At 39.1% G+C, this 19,024-nt stretch overlaps 1 protein-coding gene across 1 annotated transcript in view; it reads right to left on the reverse strand.

Annotated features, from left to right (window-relative positions):
* The window catches only part of LAMA3 (laminin subunit alpha 3), a 178,186-nt gene that overhangs the window by 107,564 nt on the left and 51,598 nt on the right, over positions 1–19,024 (reverse strand). The window contains exons 11-17 of the mRNA XM_045004766.1: positions 16,963–17,025; positions 15,497–15,535; positions 15,221–15,358; positions 13,961–14,095; positions 5,581–5,715; positions 3,815–3,952; positions 3,244–3,290 (exon numbers count right to left, since the gene is read on the reverse strand). Of these exons, the coding sequence (XP_044860701.1) occupies positions 3,244–3,290; positions 3,815–3,952; positions 5,581–5,715; positions 13,961–14,095; positions 15,221–15,358; positions 15,497–15,535; positions 16,963–17,025 (695 nt within the window). The remainder of the gene's footprint in view (positions 1–3,243; positions 3,291–3,814; positions 3,953–5,580; positions 5,716–13,960; positions 14,096–15,220; positions 15,359–15,496; positions 15,536–16,962; positions 17,026–19,024) is intronic.

Here is a 19,024-nt window from a genome sequence, read left to right on the forward strand (position 1 = left end):
GTGGCTCTAAGTAATCAGACAATCACTTTGATAGGAGTAGATGAAAATTCTACAAGCACAAAACAAGCACTTCATATAAAAATTAATATGGCTAACAATTTTATGGCTAATAAAGGGTAAAGAGTGCACTATGAGAAGAAAGTGCATTCCCGTGTAATATGTAGTGTATATCATAAAAAGAGTAAAACAAATTAAATAAAACATGCAATTTAATTAAAATCTTATAAAGGCTCCAAAGAGAAACCACAATAGGGTTGTATTTTCTTTTTCAGATGGCTGTGTGTTTTGGAAGCCAAAAGCAACCCAACACCCAAAAAAATCAGTAAATATAAGAAATAAAGCTTAACCATTAACATTCTTGTCCAAAAAATCTGTTTATCTTCAGTATAAAATATTAGAAAGTAAAAACCTATATTGTATTAAAACTAAACAATTATATAAAAAATAAAACACCCTTAATTAAAAACAAATCCAACTAATAGCTTAAAATTAAATCTATTAAAATATTATTTAATAATATCAATGTGCTAAATGTTATTAAATTTCACCAATCTGCAGTCACTAACATTTAGTGAAAAATATTTAAAAACTATTAAAACACCTCATAAACAATAAAAGTAAACTTTTAAAATGCATAAGCCTGCCAAGGTATGTCATAACATGATTATAAAGTGCAAACAGAAAAAGTCCAAACCAGTAGTATATGTACTTGGTGTTTTAAAAGGGCCAACTTGACAAAGCTGAAAATAATTATGAGACAGATCAGCTGGGAGGAAGAATTTAATCAGAAAAATGTGAATCATAGAATCATAGAATTGTAGGGGTGGAAGGGACCTTGAGAAGTCATTTAGTCCAGTCCCCTGCACTCACGGAAGAACTAAGTATTATTTAGACCATCCCTGACAGGTATTTGTCTAACCTGCTCTTAAAAATCTCCAATGATACAGATTCCACAACCTTCCTGGGCAATTTATTCCAGTGCTTAACCACTCTGACAGTTAGGAAGTTTTTTGTAATGTCCAACCTAACCGCCATTGCTGCAGTTTAAGCCCACTGATTCTTGTCCCATCCTCAGAGGTTAAGGAGAACATTTTTTCTCCCTCCTTGTAACAACCTTTTATGTATTTGAAAACTGTTATGTCTATCTCAGTCTTCTCTTCTCCAGACTAAACAAACCCAATTTTTTTTCCAAACTTCCTTCATAGGTCATGTTTTCTAGACCTTTAATCATATGTAAAAGCGGCAAAGAGTTCTGGGCATCCAACGAAGTGGGTATTCACCCACAAAAGCTCATGCTCCAATACGTTTGTTAGTCTACAAGGTGCCACAGAACTCTTTGCCGCTTTTACAGATCCAGACTAACATGGCTACCCCTCTGATACTTAATCATATGTGTTGCTCTTCTCTGGACTTTTTCCAATTTCTCCACATCTTCCAGAAATGTGGTGACCAGAATTGTACACAATACTCCAGTTGAGGCCTAATCAGTGTGGAGTACGGCAGAAGAATTACTTCTCGTTTTTTGCTTACAACACTCCTGCTAATACATCCCAGAATGCCATTCACTTTTTTTTGCAACGATGTTACACTGTTGATTCATATTTAGCATGTGGTCCACTATGACCCCCAGATCCCTTTCCACAGTGCTCCTTACTAGGCAGTCATTTCCCATTTTCTATGTGTGATCCTTCCTAACTGTAGTACTTTGCATTTGTCCTTATTGAATTTCATCCTGTTTACTTCAGACCATTTCTCCAGTTTGTCCAGCTCATTCTGAATTATAATCCTATCCTCCAAAGCATTTGCAACCCCTCCCAGCATGGTATTGTCCGTAAACTTTAGAAGTGTACTCTCTATGCCATTATCTAAATTATTGATGAAGATATTGAACAAAACTGGATCCAGAACTGATCCCTGAGGGACCCCACTCAATATGCCCTTCCATCTTGACTGGCGTTAAATCGGTTTAACGCTGCTAAAATCGGTTGAAATGCGTAGTGTAGACCAGGCCTGAGAGCCACAGATTACTTTCTGGGAATGTATTTCCAACCAGTTATGCACCCACCTTATAGCAGCTACATCGAGGTTGCATTTCCCTAGTTTGTTTATGAGAGGGTCATGCGAGACAGTATCAAAAACTTTACTAAAGTCAAGATATGCCACATCTACCACTTCCCCCCATCCATAAGGTTTGTTACCCTGTCAAAGAAAGTTATCAGGTTGGTTTGACATGATTTGTTCTTGACAAATCCATGCTGACTTACTTATCACCTTATTATCTTCTAGGTGTTTGCAAATTGATTGCTTAATTATTTGCTCCATTATCTTTCTGGGTACAAAAGTTAAGCTCACTGGTCTGTAATTCCCTGGGTTGTCCTTGTTTCCCTTTTTATATAGAATGACAATTGGGAATTGCCTAAGAGCACTTCAGAAGATGCCCAAGAAGCCACAATCCCACGAATTGAGAAAGAAGGCCATATTGGTTAAAAAATGACCTCGTTTAGAGGGAAAGTGAAGGCAGCTATAAAAATTAAAAAATAATATATTACCAATGGAAGGAAGGGGAAGTTGACAGTAATGAACATAAATCCAAAGCTAGAAGTTGTAGAAAATTGATAAGGGAAGCAAAGATATGCAAGGAGAAATCTATGGCCACCACCATTAAGGACAATAAGAAGGAGTTTTTAAAGTATATTAAGAACAAAAAGAATCCTTACAATGGTATTTGTCCCTTACTGGATGGAAATGGTAGAATAATTATAAATGGGGAATCATCACTTGGGGGCGTGTTTATTATATGCAGTTAAGAAAAGTTTATTAACAAGTTTTTGGTTTAGCTTATTTAATAGATGCAGTACTTTCGCTGCTAGCTTTTGTTTTAAGCCTAGCTATGTTCCCACAGCATCTTATGTTGGCTTGGGTATAGAGTGACATACAATTTCAAACAGCTTAGCTTTTATGACAGTTTTACTAAGCTCCCTCACGTTTTGTTGCTGCTCTACTTTGTGCAAGTCACGATCACTTGTACCAAAGCTACCATTAATTTTTAGTTATGTGACCAATTCCTCTTTATCTATCAAGACTAGGTGTAATACAGAATTCCCCCCATGTCCATTACAACACTTCTTGACTTAGGTTATCATCTATAATATTTAGAAATTCCAAGTCAAAGTATTCAGTGATTACAGATATAGTGAATCAATTCTTAACATTTATTGTAAATGCCAAAAATATAATACTTACAGAATGGGAATCAAGAGTACCTGCAGGGTCACAGTCATTGTTTACTCCTTTATGTAATTAAAAAAATAAACATATGATCATTTTTTTAAATGAACCAATGGAGCAGTTGCAAATTCCAAACTTTTTTATAATAAGGTTGCCCAGGGGTGATCTTGATATTTTAAAATGAGTTGAAGTCTTTAATATAACGGTGTAAAGGGATAATTAGCATCAATGCATAGTTTAGAATTTTTATTTTTACATGTAACCTCATCAGGATTATTTGCAAAAATATGGCAGGGATGGGAAAAGAAAGAGAGAAAACACTGAATAACCAAGGGTATTTTTTCCTAAATCTACAATGCCACCAGCTAAAAAGTGCCAAATTCCCTCAGTGCAGTTTATGAAGCATGGAAGTGAGCAATAAATAAGACCTATTAGATCATCCAGTCTATCTCCCTGATGTGTCCTGTACATGTTTCAATGGGGGTTCTATGGAGCTATCTATACAGTGGAGTACTCTGGGGAACACAAAAGGTAAAAATGTATATATTTTGCATCAAGATAAAGTATTTTCCATCGTAAACCTTACCTTGGCAATAGGGAAAACTGTAGGCTTCTGAAAGGCATCTGTCACACTGCTGCCCCGTAATGCCTGTTCGACACTCACACTGCCCTGTTGTTGACTCACATGTGTTCTTGTAGGAACCATGGGGAGAACACTGACAAGCTGAACAAAAAATCATTATTTGGTAAGATTCAAGCTACGTTTAGTAAGAAATAACCTGTTTCGGGACTGTGAAGTTTTAAAATTTAACATTACTTGTCTGGAACATTCCTGATTTTCTTTGCAATAAGACTGTTAAAAAAAAAAAAAACCTCTCTGCCTAGGTACTTATTAATAGTGCACCCATCAATATGAAATCTAAGTGCCTTATTTCACACAAGAGTTACATGATGACTTGATTTTTCCCTTCTTAACAGAAGCAGGTAGGATTATCAGGAACTTTACTGCACTCATTCTTCTGTTCTTTGCTTCCATCCAATGGCAGACTGAAGTGGGGATTGGTTTTCATTTGCTGGTTCTGTTTAATGTTACAGATATCTTAAGGAAAAGGCCTTTTCTAGGCTAGGATTTAAAACTGTGAGATAGCACATACTATGTTCTAACATCAGATCTTTAATCCTTGACTAGGAAGGGCTAAAAACGGGGTCTTGCCTTTTACCCGGGGAGCAGTCACATTTGTGGTCATCTTCATGTTCCTGTCCACACTACTGACCCCAGTATTGCAATGACTTACACACATGCTTAATTTACGCATTGTGAGTAGTCCCACTGAAGTGAATCGGACTACTCAGTGTGTGTGAGGTTAAGCATGTGTCTTTGCAGGATCAGTGTCTAAAGTTGAAACTTTTAATAACAATTGTCCTTATAGCAATTGGTTCCCTAAAAGTTGTTGGAATTTTGTCCTGAGAATTGGTTATAGCCATACTGTAAAACAATATAGCTCCTCTGTACTGCCAATCTGAAATAAATTTTAATGAGCCTGATTTTCAGGAAAGAAATGTCCCTCTTAATGATGGTCAGTAGTACCAGGCACATGACAACCACGCCTATAACCACGCACATAATAATCATGTTTAAAGTACTTAAACATCTGATTTTAATTATAGTGTAGACAGGGCCTGAATGTTTCACTCTGCTTGAGAACTTTACTGTCTCTAGGTTTCTGTAATATCAATCATATAATTCATTTTGGGTCTGATCAGTAGAACTGCTCAGGTGAGTAAGGTTACTGAGATGAGTAGGTTTTAGGATCGAGCTCTTTTAGGTCTCATGTAGACTAGGAGATAAGGTGTGATGTTAGCACATGAGAGCTAATGCATGCTAATGTGCTTTAAAAGTCTACCAGGCAATGTATACTTTAATACATGCCAAATTAGTTGAGTTAAAGCTGAGTCTCCCTGTTGGCTTGGACTTGACCAAGTTAGACTTGCTAGAGGCAGCGAGCAGTGTCTACATTAGACTTTTAAAATATGTTAGTTAGCACGTTAGCTAACATGTGCCTACATCACACTTTAAATCCTAGTCTAGACAAGGTCTGAGAGGTTAATGAGGTTTTTAAAAACTATAGTTGGTAGCCTCATCTACCTGCCCCACAGAGCTGCTAGATACAGTGTACCAAATAAACAGGGGGAGGAGGGAACCACTTACTGTTTCTGCCTAAAATGACTCACACTCTTCCTTTGATTCTTGCAGTTTTACATGGAAAAGCTTTTGAGGAAATTAACTGATTTTCTCTGTGTAACAGAAAACAAAAGGAAAGCAAAGCAAAAGAAGGAACTGCTGTTACTCACGCAAGCAGTTGGGATAGCTGAAATAAGCTGGAGCACATTGGTTGCATCTAAGTCCAGCATAGTTTTTATGGCACCGACACTGACCGGTGGGCCCACATGTATTGTCCAACGAGCCAAGCGAATCACAGTTGCATTCTGCATGGGGGGAAATAATAAATAATTATTCATGCAGCTATTTGTCTAAAGCAATACTTATTTTAAAATAAAATGTTCTGAAAAATTCACCTTTGGCTCAAAAACAAACACAAGACATTCAGCCAAAACCATGATTTTACCAGTAAAAATAAACATCTGCAAACAGTGGCTTAGAATACAATTGCCTGATCAGCCATATTATTAGTGTCTTATTGCAATGCTATAATTTATTGCTTAAAGAAAGATTTCGTTTGATCATTTGCAAACTATATACAGGATAGAAATTCACCTTAAAACTGAAGGAAAATTATTTGAGGAAAGTACTTAAAGTCTTAAAAGATAACCTCATGTAGTAAGAATTGAGGAAGTAGAGCAGCATTTGATCTGGCATAATGACTAGCTAATAATTTATTTGCATAACAATTTGATACACAGTGTTCATGTTAAAAACTGATGACCAGCTTTAGTTCAACAAACTCTCAAATGAATTGCTGCCACAGTGCAAAAAAGCTAGTTTATGTGCTGTGAAGTAATGCGTAAGAACTAGCATGTGGTTTGTGAATCAGTGTCAGAATATAATTGCTATCCAGCTGGGTGTTTTTACTGGAGTTACCACTATTTTAAACGTTGTTTCCCTGTTCTGTGTATGTGTTTCTGGTTTCCCTCTTTCAGTTCCTCTCTGTTCAGCAGCCAAAGCTGTCTTACTCTGCTGTGTTTATTTCACAGGATTAAGAGAAGCAGCAGGACTCACTACCCAGTCAATATGTGAGGGAGAGAGCTGCTAAAGCAAACTCACTTCCCACCTCTCCCAAAATCATTTCTTCAGTGGCACCAATGCCTACAGTTGAACATTAGATTGTAAACTCTTTGGGGCAGGGCCCATCTTTTTTGTTCTCTGTTTGTACAGCATCTAGTACAATGGGGTCTTGGTCCAGGACTGGGGTTCCTAGACACTACAGCATTACAATAAACAAATAAACAAAGTTAAATGTAGAGAGTTAAATTCTCATTTCATTTAAATGTAGTTACATCAGTGTAAGGGCTTAATCCTACTCCCAGTGAATCAATGGTAATGCTCCCATTGACTTCAATGGGGCAGGATCAGACACTAAGTGAGAGGAGAATCTGGCCCAGGCTAGTGTGTATAGCTGGAGGAACAGTGATTTGATCTTAAGTGGGATTGGCACACAGATGGATAATATTATACTAAGCCAAATAGTTTTTCTCACCCCTCCTCCTAATCGAGTTTTCCAAGGAACTCTGCTGTTGCACTACATAAAAAAAAAACTTTCCAAACTTCCTGCCATGTCCCATTACATCAGTTTTATGATCATGCATAGGTAAACAATGGTTAAAGAAGAAACTGTGTCAATCCCTTTTTCACTTTGACTGCATGCCCCCTTTTAGTTTTTTCTTTTATATTTAATTATCTTTTACAGTCTTTTGTGACTTGTTTTTGCATGATCTCTTATGCCTTTTATGTTTCATTGAAGATTTCAGTGTTAAAAGTTTAAACCAGTTCAATATGGGCTACATTTGCTACACTAGATTGCCATTTGATTCGCTTCCAACTTAAAAAAATTATAGCATGGACGTAGTATTTTAAAACCACTGAACTGTGTGTACCAATGTAGAACTCTGATTTGATGTTTTTCATTAAAACATTTTAATGTACTCCAGATCTGTAAAAGGGAGAGCCATATGGTAATTCTTTACTCCATCCATTTTGTTTGTTGATTCAAAACTAGTACTTTGGATTTTTCTTCTAAAGAGCATAAAGAATTCTGTAGTCCTTTCATAGGTATATATTGAGAACGTAAGCCCATAATGAAGGTGTCTGTTATATTTACTAATCCAAAATAATGATTGTGACATTCTGAACCCCCTATAGTCAACCTTTTTACAAGACTATGATAAATTTTGTACAAAGTATGCCTTGTGAGGTATCATTTAAAAACTCATAATCTGCTGAACATTATTGTACTGGTAAAATATCTGTGGCAACATTGTATGTAAAGTTATAAAATTCTACTTTATATGTCATGTTCCAAGTCTGGTGAAACAGCTTCAAACTAGTTCCCCAGAGACAAAAGGCTAGACAACATCTCAGCCAGGTGTCAACACAATCAAATGGATTATCACCTGGTTAAGCAGCCATTCTTTGGCAGGAAGAAGGGTGCAAGCGAGAACTTTACATATTAACAGTGAAACAGTAGGAGGTTCCCATCCCTCAGACCTCCTGTCTCCTGAACACCAGCTGGAGATGATCTTCAAAGGGAAAAGAGAACTATAAGAAATGGCAAGAGAAGTCCCAAAATACTCCTCTCTTTCTCTCTGCTCACGGGCAGCAACAGCACTTGAAAAGACACTGGACTGGGGGAGGAGTCCTGACTGAAAGAGTTCAGTCACTAACGATTGCAAAAGTATGTGGTAAGAAAAACCTTTCCTTTGAATTAATTTAGCTTGATAAGTTAGATATTAGTTGTGTTTTACTTTTTATTTTCTTTGTAACCAATTTTGACTTTTATGCCTGATTACTTGTAATCACTTCAAATCTTTCTTTCTGTAGTTAATAAACTTATTTTATTATTTTATCTAAACTAGTGTGTATGGAATGAAGCGATTGGGAACCTCCATTTGAGATAATGGGGTTTGTGCATATCATTTTCTATTAATGAAATGACGGGCTTTCTATGAACTTATATCGTCCAGAAGAAAATTGCTAGGCACTATAAAATACACATATCTGAGGACAAGTCTGGAACTGGGAATTTGCTGGTGTCACTCTGCAATATAACTCAGGAGTGACTAGCTAGAGCACTCATACAACATAGCTGGGAGTGATTTTGCACGCTGGAGGCTGGGTGTGACAGACCAGAAATGTTTTTTCTGACAGTGAAGCAGTATAAAAGGCACCCCAAGTTGGAGAGTTGAGGGGACACAGCTGTTCAGTAGTCCAGACTGTACCCTGTGTAACATCACAATGATACAACAACTAGGAAGCAAATTCTCCTGTATCTTTCTATATGCAACACGTTCATGTGTGTACACAAGCATACATCAAAACGTATTTTGACATGAGACATTACCTTTTCTCACTGGGTGAAATTCACCTCAGCACTGAGGGCCTGTGCCACTTAAATCCTGAATTAACCACTTCACACACTAAACAATACAGCGATGTCTTGCCGGAAGCAGACACTCTCTAACACAAACTGGTGACAAAAAGAGACTTGACTGGTTTCTTGTACAGACACAAATAGTTACAGGGGAGTTTTGCGAGGGAGTTTAGAAGGGAGGGGCTAGATACTCTTCGTTAACATTCCTTAAGCTTAAGGCAATAAACACCCCCTGATAAAAAAAACCCAACAATAATGGAAAGAGTTGCAGGAGTAAAAAGATAATGCAGACTGAAGTCCAGCAGCAGGGTGGGGGCTATTCCGTTTATTGCATTGAATGCAGTATGTATGATTACCTGCCTTATGGGCAAGTGGCATATGCGTACATTCCGTGCAAGGAGCTCCTGGCCCCAAGAGACCACATATGGGCTTTGGAGACCAGAGTGACTGAACTGGAGGAGCAAAGGAAAAAGAGAGGTACATAGATGAGACTTTCTGGGACACAGTAGAAGGGTCCCATCCCCAGTCTGACACCCTCTGTGCTCTTGAGAAGGATGTAAGTCTCGGGGAAGGAGAGCATCAATCTGGAGCACAAGAAAACGATCCCGTAGTTGGGACCCTCTTTCCAGATGAATCTATGGTATCCTCTCTCACTGAGGATACCTCTCCAGGGGAGGGAACTTCAGTTATTAGGAAGAGTAATAGTAATGGGGGATTCAATCATTAGATACATAGATAGCTGGGTTTGTGATGACCACGAGAACAGCACAGTGACTTGCCTGCTGAGTATGAAGGCTGCAGATCTCTCAACACATCTAGACAGACTTATGTGTAGTGCTTGGGAGAAGCCGGTGTTCATGGTACATGTAGGTACTAATGACATAGGGAAGGATAGGGGAGAGGTCTCGAAAACCAAATTTAGGCTGCTTGGTACGAGATTGAAGCCCATGACCTCCATGGTAGCATTCACTGAAATACTTCCGGTTCCCACGCAGGGCCAGTTAGACAGGCCAAACTGCAGGGTCTCAGTGCATGGATGAGATGATGGTGTAGGGAGAAGGGGTTTAGATTTATTAGGAACTGGGGAAACTTTTGGGAAAGAGGAAGCCTATACAGGAAGGATGGGCTCCACCTAAACCAATACAGAACCAGATTGTTGGCACTTAAAATTTAAAGGGTGGTAGAGCAGTTTTTAAACTAAGGGTTGGGGGAAAGCCAACAGGTGCGGATGACCATGTGGTTTGGGCCCAAGACATCCCTCTCGGGAAGATCTATTAATGGAGATTCTCTATGTCCTAGTAAGGAGGAGAGGCTTGAAGATGATAAAATATGGGTAGGATCTGATGAGAAACAGTCAAATGAAAGAGTCCCATTCAGTTACATCATATAATGGAGACACCTAAAAAGTGACCGTTTTAAGTGCTTATATACAAATATTAGAAGTCTAAATAATAAGATGGGTGAACTTGAGTGCCTCGTAGAAAATGAGGATGACCAGATGATAGTGACTGTGAAATTCTTAGGGAGATTAGAGAGGCTATAAAAATAAAAAACTCAATAATAATGGGGGATTTCAACTATCCCCATATTGACTGGGTACAAGTCAACTCAGGACAGGTTGCAGAGATGAAGTTTCTGACACCTTAAATGACTGCTTCTTGGAGCAGCTAGTCCTGGAACCCACAAGAGGAGAGGCAATTCTTGATTCAGTCCTAAGTGGAGCACAGGATCTGGTTCAAGAGGTGAATATAGCTCTACTGCTTGGTAATAATGACCATAATATAATTAAATTTAACGTCCCTGTGGTGTGGAAAATACCACAGCAGCCCACTACAGTAGCATTTAATTTCAGAAAGGGGAACTACACAAAAATGAGTAAGTTAGTTAAACAGAAATTAAAAGGTACAATGTCAAAAGTGAAATCCCTGCAAGGTACACAGAAACATTTTAAAGACACCAAAATAGAGGCTCAGACTAAATGTAGACCCCAAATTTAAAAAAACATAGTAAGAGAACCAAGAAAGTGCCACCATGACCAAACAACAAAGTAAAAGAAGCAGTGAGAGGCAAAGAGACATCCTTTAAAAAGTAGAAGTTAAATCCTAGTGAGGAAAATAGAAAGGAGCATAAACTCTGGCAAATGAAATATTAAAAATATAATTAGGAAGGCTAAAAAAGAATTTGGAGACAGCTAGCCAAAGACTCAAAAAGTAATAACAAAAAAAACTGTAAGTACATCAGAAGCAGGAAGCCTACTAAACAACCAATGGGTCCACTGGATGATTGAAATGCTAAAGGAGCATTCAAGGACAATAAGGTCATTGCAGATAAACTAAATGAATTCTTTGCATCAGTCTCCATGGCTGATGATGTGAGGCACTCTTTTTAGGTGACAAATCTGAGGAACTGTCACAGATTGAGGTGTCATTAGAGCAAGTTTTGGACCAAATTGATAAATTAAACAGTAATAAGTCACCAGGACCAGACGGTATTCACCCAAGAGTTCTGAAGGAACTCAAATGTGAAATTGCAGAACTACTAACTGTAGCATGTAACCTGTCATTTAAATCAGCTTTTGTACCAGTTGACTGGAGGATAGCTAATGTGACACCAATTTTTAAAAAAGGCTTCAGAGGAGATTCCGGCAATTATAGGCCGGTAAGCCTGACTTCACTACCAGGCAAACTGGTTGAAAGTATAGTAAAGAACAGAATTATCAGACACATAGATTAACATGATTTGTTGGGGAAGAGTCAACATGGTTTTTGTAAAGGGAAATCATACCTCACCAATCTACTAGAATTCTTTGAAGTGGTCAGCAAACATGTGGACAAGGGGGATCCAGTGGATATAGTGTACTTAGATTTTCAGAAAGCCTTTGACAAGTCCCTCACCAAAATAAACTGTCATGTGATAAGAAGGAAGATCCTCTCATGCAACAGTAACTGGTTAAAAGATAGGAAACAAAGGGCAGGAATAAATGGTCCATTTTCAGAATGGAGAGAGGTAACTAGTGGTGTCCCTTAAGTGTCTGTACTGGGACCAGTCCTATTCAACATATTCATAAATTATCTGGAAAAAGGTGGCAAAATTTGCAGATGATACAAAACTACTCAAGATAGTTAAGTCCCAGGCAGACTGCAAAAAGCTACAAAAGAATTTTAAAACTGGGTGACTGGGCAACAAAATGGTAGATGAAATTCAATGTTGATAAATGCAAAGTAATGTGCATTGGAAAACATAACCCCAACTGTACATATAAAATGATGGGGTCTAAATTAGCTGTTACCACTCAAGAAAGAGATCTTGGAGTCACTGTGGATACTTCTTGAAAAACATCCACTCAATGTGCAGAGGCAGTCAAACAAGCTAACAGCATGTTGTGAATCATTAGGAAAGGGATAAAATATTAGACAGAAAATATCATATTGCCTCTATATAAATCCATGGTATGCCCACATCTTGAATACTGCGTGCAGATGTGGTCGCCCCATCTCAAAAAAGATATATTGGTATTGGAAAAGGTACAGAAAAAGGCAAAAAAAAATGATTAGGGGTATGAAACAGCTTCCATATGAGGAGAGATTAATAAGGGTACGTCTTCACTACCCGCCAGATCAGCGGGTAGCAATCGACTTCTCGGAGTTCGATATATCGCATCTCATCTAGACGCGATATATCGAACCCCGAACGTGCTCCTGTCGACTCCGGAACTCCACCAACGCAAGTGGCGGTACGGAGTCGACATGGGGAGCTGCGAACGTCGATCCCGCGCCGTGAGGACGGTAAGTAATTCGAGCTAAGGTACTTCGACTTCAGCTACGCTATTCATGTAGCTGAAGTTGCGTACCTTAGATCGACCTCCCCCCCTAGTGTAGACCTGCCCTAAGACTGGGACTTTGCAGCTTGGAAAAGAGATGACTCGAGGGGACATGACAGAGGTCTATAAAATCATGACTGGTGGGGAGAAAGTAAATAAGGAAGCATTATTTACTCATTCTCATAATACAAGAACTAGGGGTCACCAAATGAAATTAATAGACAGCAGGTTTTAAACAAACAAAAGGAAGTATTTTTTCACACAACGCACAGTCAACCTGTGGAACTCTTTGCTAGAGGATGTTGTGAAGGCCAAGACTATAACAGGGTTCAAAAAAGAACTAGATAAATTCATGGAGGATAGCATCAATGGCTATTAGCCAGAATGGGCAGGGATGGTGTCCCTAGCTTCTGTTTGTCATAAGCTGGGAACGGGCGACAGGGGATGGATCACTCGATGATTGCCTGTTCTGTTCATTCCCTCTGAAGCACCTGGCACTGGCCACTGTCAGGATACTGGGCTAGATGGACCTTGGTCTGACCCAGTATAGCTGTATAGGCTTATAGTCTGTGAGTACTAATCAGTACCTGCTCTCTGTATCAGGGCAGTAACGTAGGGTGTGGGAGTTGGATATGTGGGCCAAATTCTTCCCTCAGACATAACTGTGCAACTCTAATGATGTTGATGGGCTTTCATGATAGAAATGAGACAACAGAGACTGGTCCAGTGTCTTTCATTTGCTCTCAAAATACACATGGAATAAGGGGAAAATGGATTCTTATTTACAAAATAAAAAGCAACTTCTTTGTACATTTTACAAAACAGAAAGCTTATAAGGATGTAAGTGCTCTTGCTAGCAGAGACCCTCTTAAAAAACAAACAAATCCTTCATAGCACATCTTTGTATACTTTATTTCTTCTGATGTCAATGATACTGCTAGTGCTGTAAACATCTATGTGAAAAGGGTTTTCTTAGCCTTTTATTTTTAAAAAAAAAGCATTTGTGCGGATTGTTCACCTCCACTACAGGGTTCGATCTGTCCATGAAACATAGAGAAACATAAAAATAAGATCTAATAACTAGATTTAGAGGCTTGCCTGCAATTAGTGTTCTAAATAGTCAAGCGCAGTGACAGGGCAAGGGGAAACTATGAACTTTCACCACACAGAATGTAAGAGAACCTTACCTAGTTACAATAATGAATACTGCCCCAGTCAATGCAAATACAGAATCTTAAAGTACGGTCATTCCAGTCCAGCCTCTCAGTGGCCAGTTCAATGCTATACGTATCACCTGCAATCTTACCTTGACAGATAGGGAAAGAATGGTAGCCAGGACGACAGCTGTCACACTGAGGTCCATCAACCTCAAAGCGGCAGAGACATTTTCCAAGGAAATCACAGATTTCAGGGAGGGCACCAGCTGAATTACATGCACACACTACAAACAAGAAGAGAATTTTAGAGGCAGTTGCTGCAGAGATATTCCTCTTCCTCCTTCCTAAAAACATTCTCTTCTTCCTAATCTCCAGTATTAAGGGCCAGATTCTGCCATCCTTATGCTGTTGATTAGCTTTATGGATTTCGAAGTGATTATTTGTGAAGAAAGGTATTAATCAGTGTGAGTAAGCATGGCAGAATCTGGCCCAAATGTCAAGGAAGCACCATACTGTTTTCATTCAGGGCCAGATGGGGCAGTACTCTACACTGGAAGTAATTCCACTGTTTTCAAGACTACTTGTGCAGTAAACAACAGTGGTCTGGTTTTATAATCTCAGTTTGGAGTCTATTTCCCCATGTTAAGTTCTCCTCACACCTTCTATGGGTCATCTCAATTATCACTTCAAAGGTTTTTTTTCTTCTCCTGCTGATGATAGCTCATCTCAATTGATTGGACTCTTATAGTTGGTATGGGTACTTCCACCTTTTCATGTTTCTGTCTGTGTGTTCCACTCTATGCATCCGAAGAAGTGAGCTGTAGCCCACGAAAGCTTATGCTGAAATAAATTTGTTAGTCTCTAAGGTGCCACAAGTACTCCTGTTCTTTTTTCAGTTTGGAGTGGGGCTCCTGGAATACATTTTTAAAATTCTCTATAGACTATTACCAACACCAGTATGTAGGTGTATAGTAAAAGTATTTAAAAAACCAAACAGCTTTCTATCACTGACTGTAGCAGTCGTAGCTTGATACATCAAAGGGGCATTGTCAAGTCAAACTAGGCCCAAAATTATGGTTTTGTAAAACCAAGGTAACGGATTTTTTTCCGTTTTTGTTAAACTGTTATTAATCAGACATTATTAAAACCATAGTCAAATCAGTATCTGATAGATGCATCATGCGTTAGATAATAGTCAATGAGTTGAAGGTACCTGTATGATTTAGGGGGAAAAAACCCTCTTCTGGACCTTTTCACTTTTTGCTTCCTATCATTCTATGCAGAATCACTTACTAAAGTCTCAGTCCTGCAAAAGGACACAATCCTTACTCCCCCTGAACTCTACATAGAACAAGGATGCATCCACAGGATCAGGGTGATATTGACAGAAAGAGAGTATTGTTGCTTACTCTGACAGAAAGGGTATTGAAAATACCCTACTGCACAGGCATCACAGGAAAGTCCCTGAAATCCAACTCGACATCTGCACTGTCCTGTCTTTCCATCACAGTTGCCATCCAGCACTCCCGAGCTATAGCACTGGCAAGCTAAACAGCACATTTTGTAAAAGAAAACATTTTCTGCGTTACAGTCTTGAAGTTCACATTACATTTGGATTTAAAATGTTGGCATTTGTATGTAATTTGGGTTCAGACTGTTAAAAAAAAAACAACTATGGAACTTACGCTGGCATTGAGGGCCAAAAAATCCTGGTTTACAGCCATCTGCAGACATAAACAGAAGAAAGAAAGAGCTAAACAAAGCTGCAGCACAAACCTATAAAAACCCTTTACATTTTGTGCAGCATAACAGACCCGGGGTTAATACTGGTTAAAAAACACTGCTATTACTCTGTAACTAATACAATTACTTACATGCCACTTGCACACAAATCCCATTTTCAAAACGTGAGCAATCACCTATTTTTCTGCCAAATTCCTTTATAATCAACGTTGTCAGGAATACAAATTTACAATTTGTATAACCACAAAAGGACACAATCCTTACTTATTTACAATAATCAAGAGACAAGTCTCTCTCTCTCTCGTGCCTCAAATTTTCGTGCTACTGGTTAAAGCTTGAGCAATTGTAGTTCTGTTTCTTCCCATGTATATTTATTCACTTAGTTATCACTCTTTGCTGTTCTTTTCATTTTAGAAATATGAACAAGAAGGATTTACCCACAGGGCTATGCAGGTTTCTGCAGAAAGCCATAATTCTGAGCCATAGGTTTGTCGGGGAATCTATTTTTGAGGTCACACATCTAGTGTTATTCCTCCCAGCTGAATCAAACAAAGAGATGACTGGCTCTAAATGAACAAGCTTTTGGGTGAACACAGAGGGATCTAGCACTCTACAGACATTTTCAGGAAAACAACTGGGACCTGTAAACATGGAAATGGATTTATGTTTCTCTGATTATATCTAAAAGAATTCACTAGTTCAACAGATGAAAGCCCTTTTGTCAGCACACACATCAACAGCAACTCAGCAAATGCTACTGAATATTAAGCAAATATTACATTTTCTGGGATCTTAAAAAGGGTGCTAGATTTTTTAAATGATCAGCAGCAAAATGCATTTTAAATACTTATTTACTTGAGTCACATTTGTAGTGTTCTGTAATGTGAAAGTATATACTTGAGTTGGGGATTACTGCAAAACCCCTTGAATTGAATGGAATATTTCCATGGATTTCAACTGGTTTTGCATTGGCCTTTAAATAAGAAACATATAGCAGTTATAAAATCAAAATGCTGCATTGCCAAGGGCAGTATACAGTATTTGCCAGGTGCAGGAGACCAGAAGCAGGGGTCAGGTAGCCTTAAGTAAGAGATTTTTCACTGGCAGACAGTTAACAAGCTGTTCACATATCAGAGAATCCTAAAATGGATCAGTTTATGATGGTGTCAAGCAAAAAGGTCAGCTTCTTCTGCAGGTGTTTGCCTGCGGCCAGCTGAACTTATCTTTACCCATCTTTCATTCTGGGGTCAGCACATTAAATTGTTTAATATAAGCATGAATATATATTGGGTTTCTGGTAAGAAGACAAATATTGCAAAAGACATTACTGCAATAGCACCAAACATGACAACATAACAAGAACAAACACTTCTGAAACAATAAAAAAAATAAAAAAAAAAGAACTTGCCTTTCATACCACCAGCCACAGGGTATTCTGGATTTGGAGTAGTAAAAGGATAAATAGGAATTCCTTTAAAATAACAAAACGTTATTAGGAATACTGGTTACAAATAAGATCCTAGATTTCTTTCACTTAAGATCATGCCATAAAACCCATGTGCTTTTTATCATAAATAATATATGGTATTTATATGACTCCAGTAACCATGTCAATTTTTATATTTGTTTTCAAGGAACTGACAATAGGGAACTGGTAATAACAAGACTTGGAACCCTTCATCTCCATGTTCCCAATTCAAATCCAAACCAGGGCCTGATTATTCCCTGAGAGGGGACAACCACAGGAGACCAACCATCAGCTGGAAAATCTACATGGTACCTTCCTGTTCCCCCTCCTTTTGCAGAGGGGTTTCTGATACCATTTACTGGGTAGAGATGCTGTCTTCAATGCTACTGCTTTCAGGAGCTGTGTTGCCACTAATTCTATTTTCTGTTCTTGTCCCCTACCTCTGCCCTGTTCTGAAGAGATGGAGTTAATAATGGTGCTTGCAATAACTCCTGGGCAGATTTCCATTTGGAAATCCACCAGGTAAGTAAAGGGAGATATACCCCCACAAGATTCTCCTCTGCCCACTTTGATTATGGACCTGACTCAAAGCCTGTGGAAAGACTTCCAAAGACTTACGCTTCCAAAGACTTACTCCTCCAAGAAGGAGGAGTGCTAGGCAGAGACAGGCTCCACCTAATGAAGAGAGGGAAGAGCATCTTTGCAAGCAGGCTGGCTAACTTAGTGAGGAGGGCTTTAAACTAGGTTCACTGGGGGAAGGAGACCAAAGCCCTGAGGTAAGTGGTGAATTGGGATACTGGGAGGAAGCACGGGCAGGAGAGTGCAAGAGTGGAGGACTCCTGTCTCATGCTGAGAAAGCGGGAGGATCAGCGAGTTATCTTAAGTGCCTATACACAAATGCAAGAAGCCTGGGAAACAAGCAAGGAGAACTGGAAGTCCTGGCACAGTCAAGGAACTATGATGTGATTGGAATAACAGAGACTTGGTGGGATAACTCACATGACTGGAGTACTGTCATGAATGGATATAAACTGTTCGGGAAGGACAGGCAGGTCAGAAAAGGTGGGTGAGTTGCATTGTATGTAAGAGAGCAGTATGACTGCTCAGAGCTCCAGTATGAAACTGCAGAAAAACCTGAGAGTCTCTGGATTAAGTTTAGAAGTGTGAACAACAAGGGTGATGTCATGGTGGGAGTCTGCTATAGACCACCAGACCAGGCGGATAAGGTGGACAAGGCTTTCTTCTGACAACTAATAGAAGTTACTAGATCGCAGGTCCTGGTTCTCATGGGAGACTTTAATCACCCTGATATCTGCTGGGAGAGCAATACAGCGGTGCACAGATAATCCAGGAAGTTTTTGGAAAGTGCAGGGGACAATTTCCTGGTGCAAGTGCTGGAGGAACCAACTAGGGGCAGAGCTCTTCTAGACCTGCTGCTCACAAACCGGGAAGAATTAGTAGAAGCAAAATGGATGGGAACTGGGAGGCAGTGACCATGAGATGGTCAAGTTCAGGATCCTGACACAAGGAAGAAAGGAAAACAGCAGAATACAGACCCTGGACTTCAGAAAAGCAGACTTTGACTTCCTCAGGGAACTGATGGGCAGGATCCCCGGGGAGAATAACAGGAGGGGCAAAGGAGTCCAGGAGAGCTGGCTGTATTTTAAAGAATCCTTATTGAGGTTGCAGGAACAAACCATCCCGATGTATAGAAAGAATAGTAAATATGGCAGGCGACAAGCTTGGCTTAACAGTGAAATCCTTGCTGATCTTAAACACAAAAAGAAGCTTACAAGACGTGGAAGATTGGACATCTGACCAGGGAGGTGTATAAAAATATTGTTCAGGCATGCAGGTGTGAAATCAGGAAGGCCAAATCACAATTGGAGCTGAAGCTAGCAAGGGATGTTAAGAGTAACAAAAAGGGTTTCTTCAGGTATGTTAGCAACAAGAAGTCAGTCAAGGAAAGTGTGGGTCCCTTACTGAATGAGGGAGGCAACCT

Source organism: Mauremys mutica, chromosome 2 (assembly GCF_020497125.1).
Source record: "Mauremys mutica isolate MM-2020 ecotype Southern chromosome 2, ASM2049712v1, whole genome shotgun sequence".
NCBI classification, from domain to species: domain Eukaryota; kingdom Metazoa; phylum Chordata; order Testudines; family Geoemydidae; genus Mauremys; species Mauremys mutica.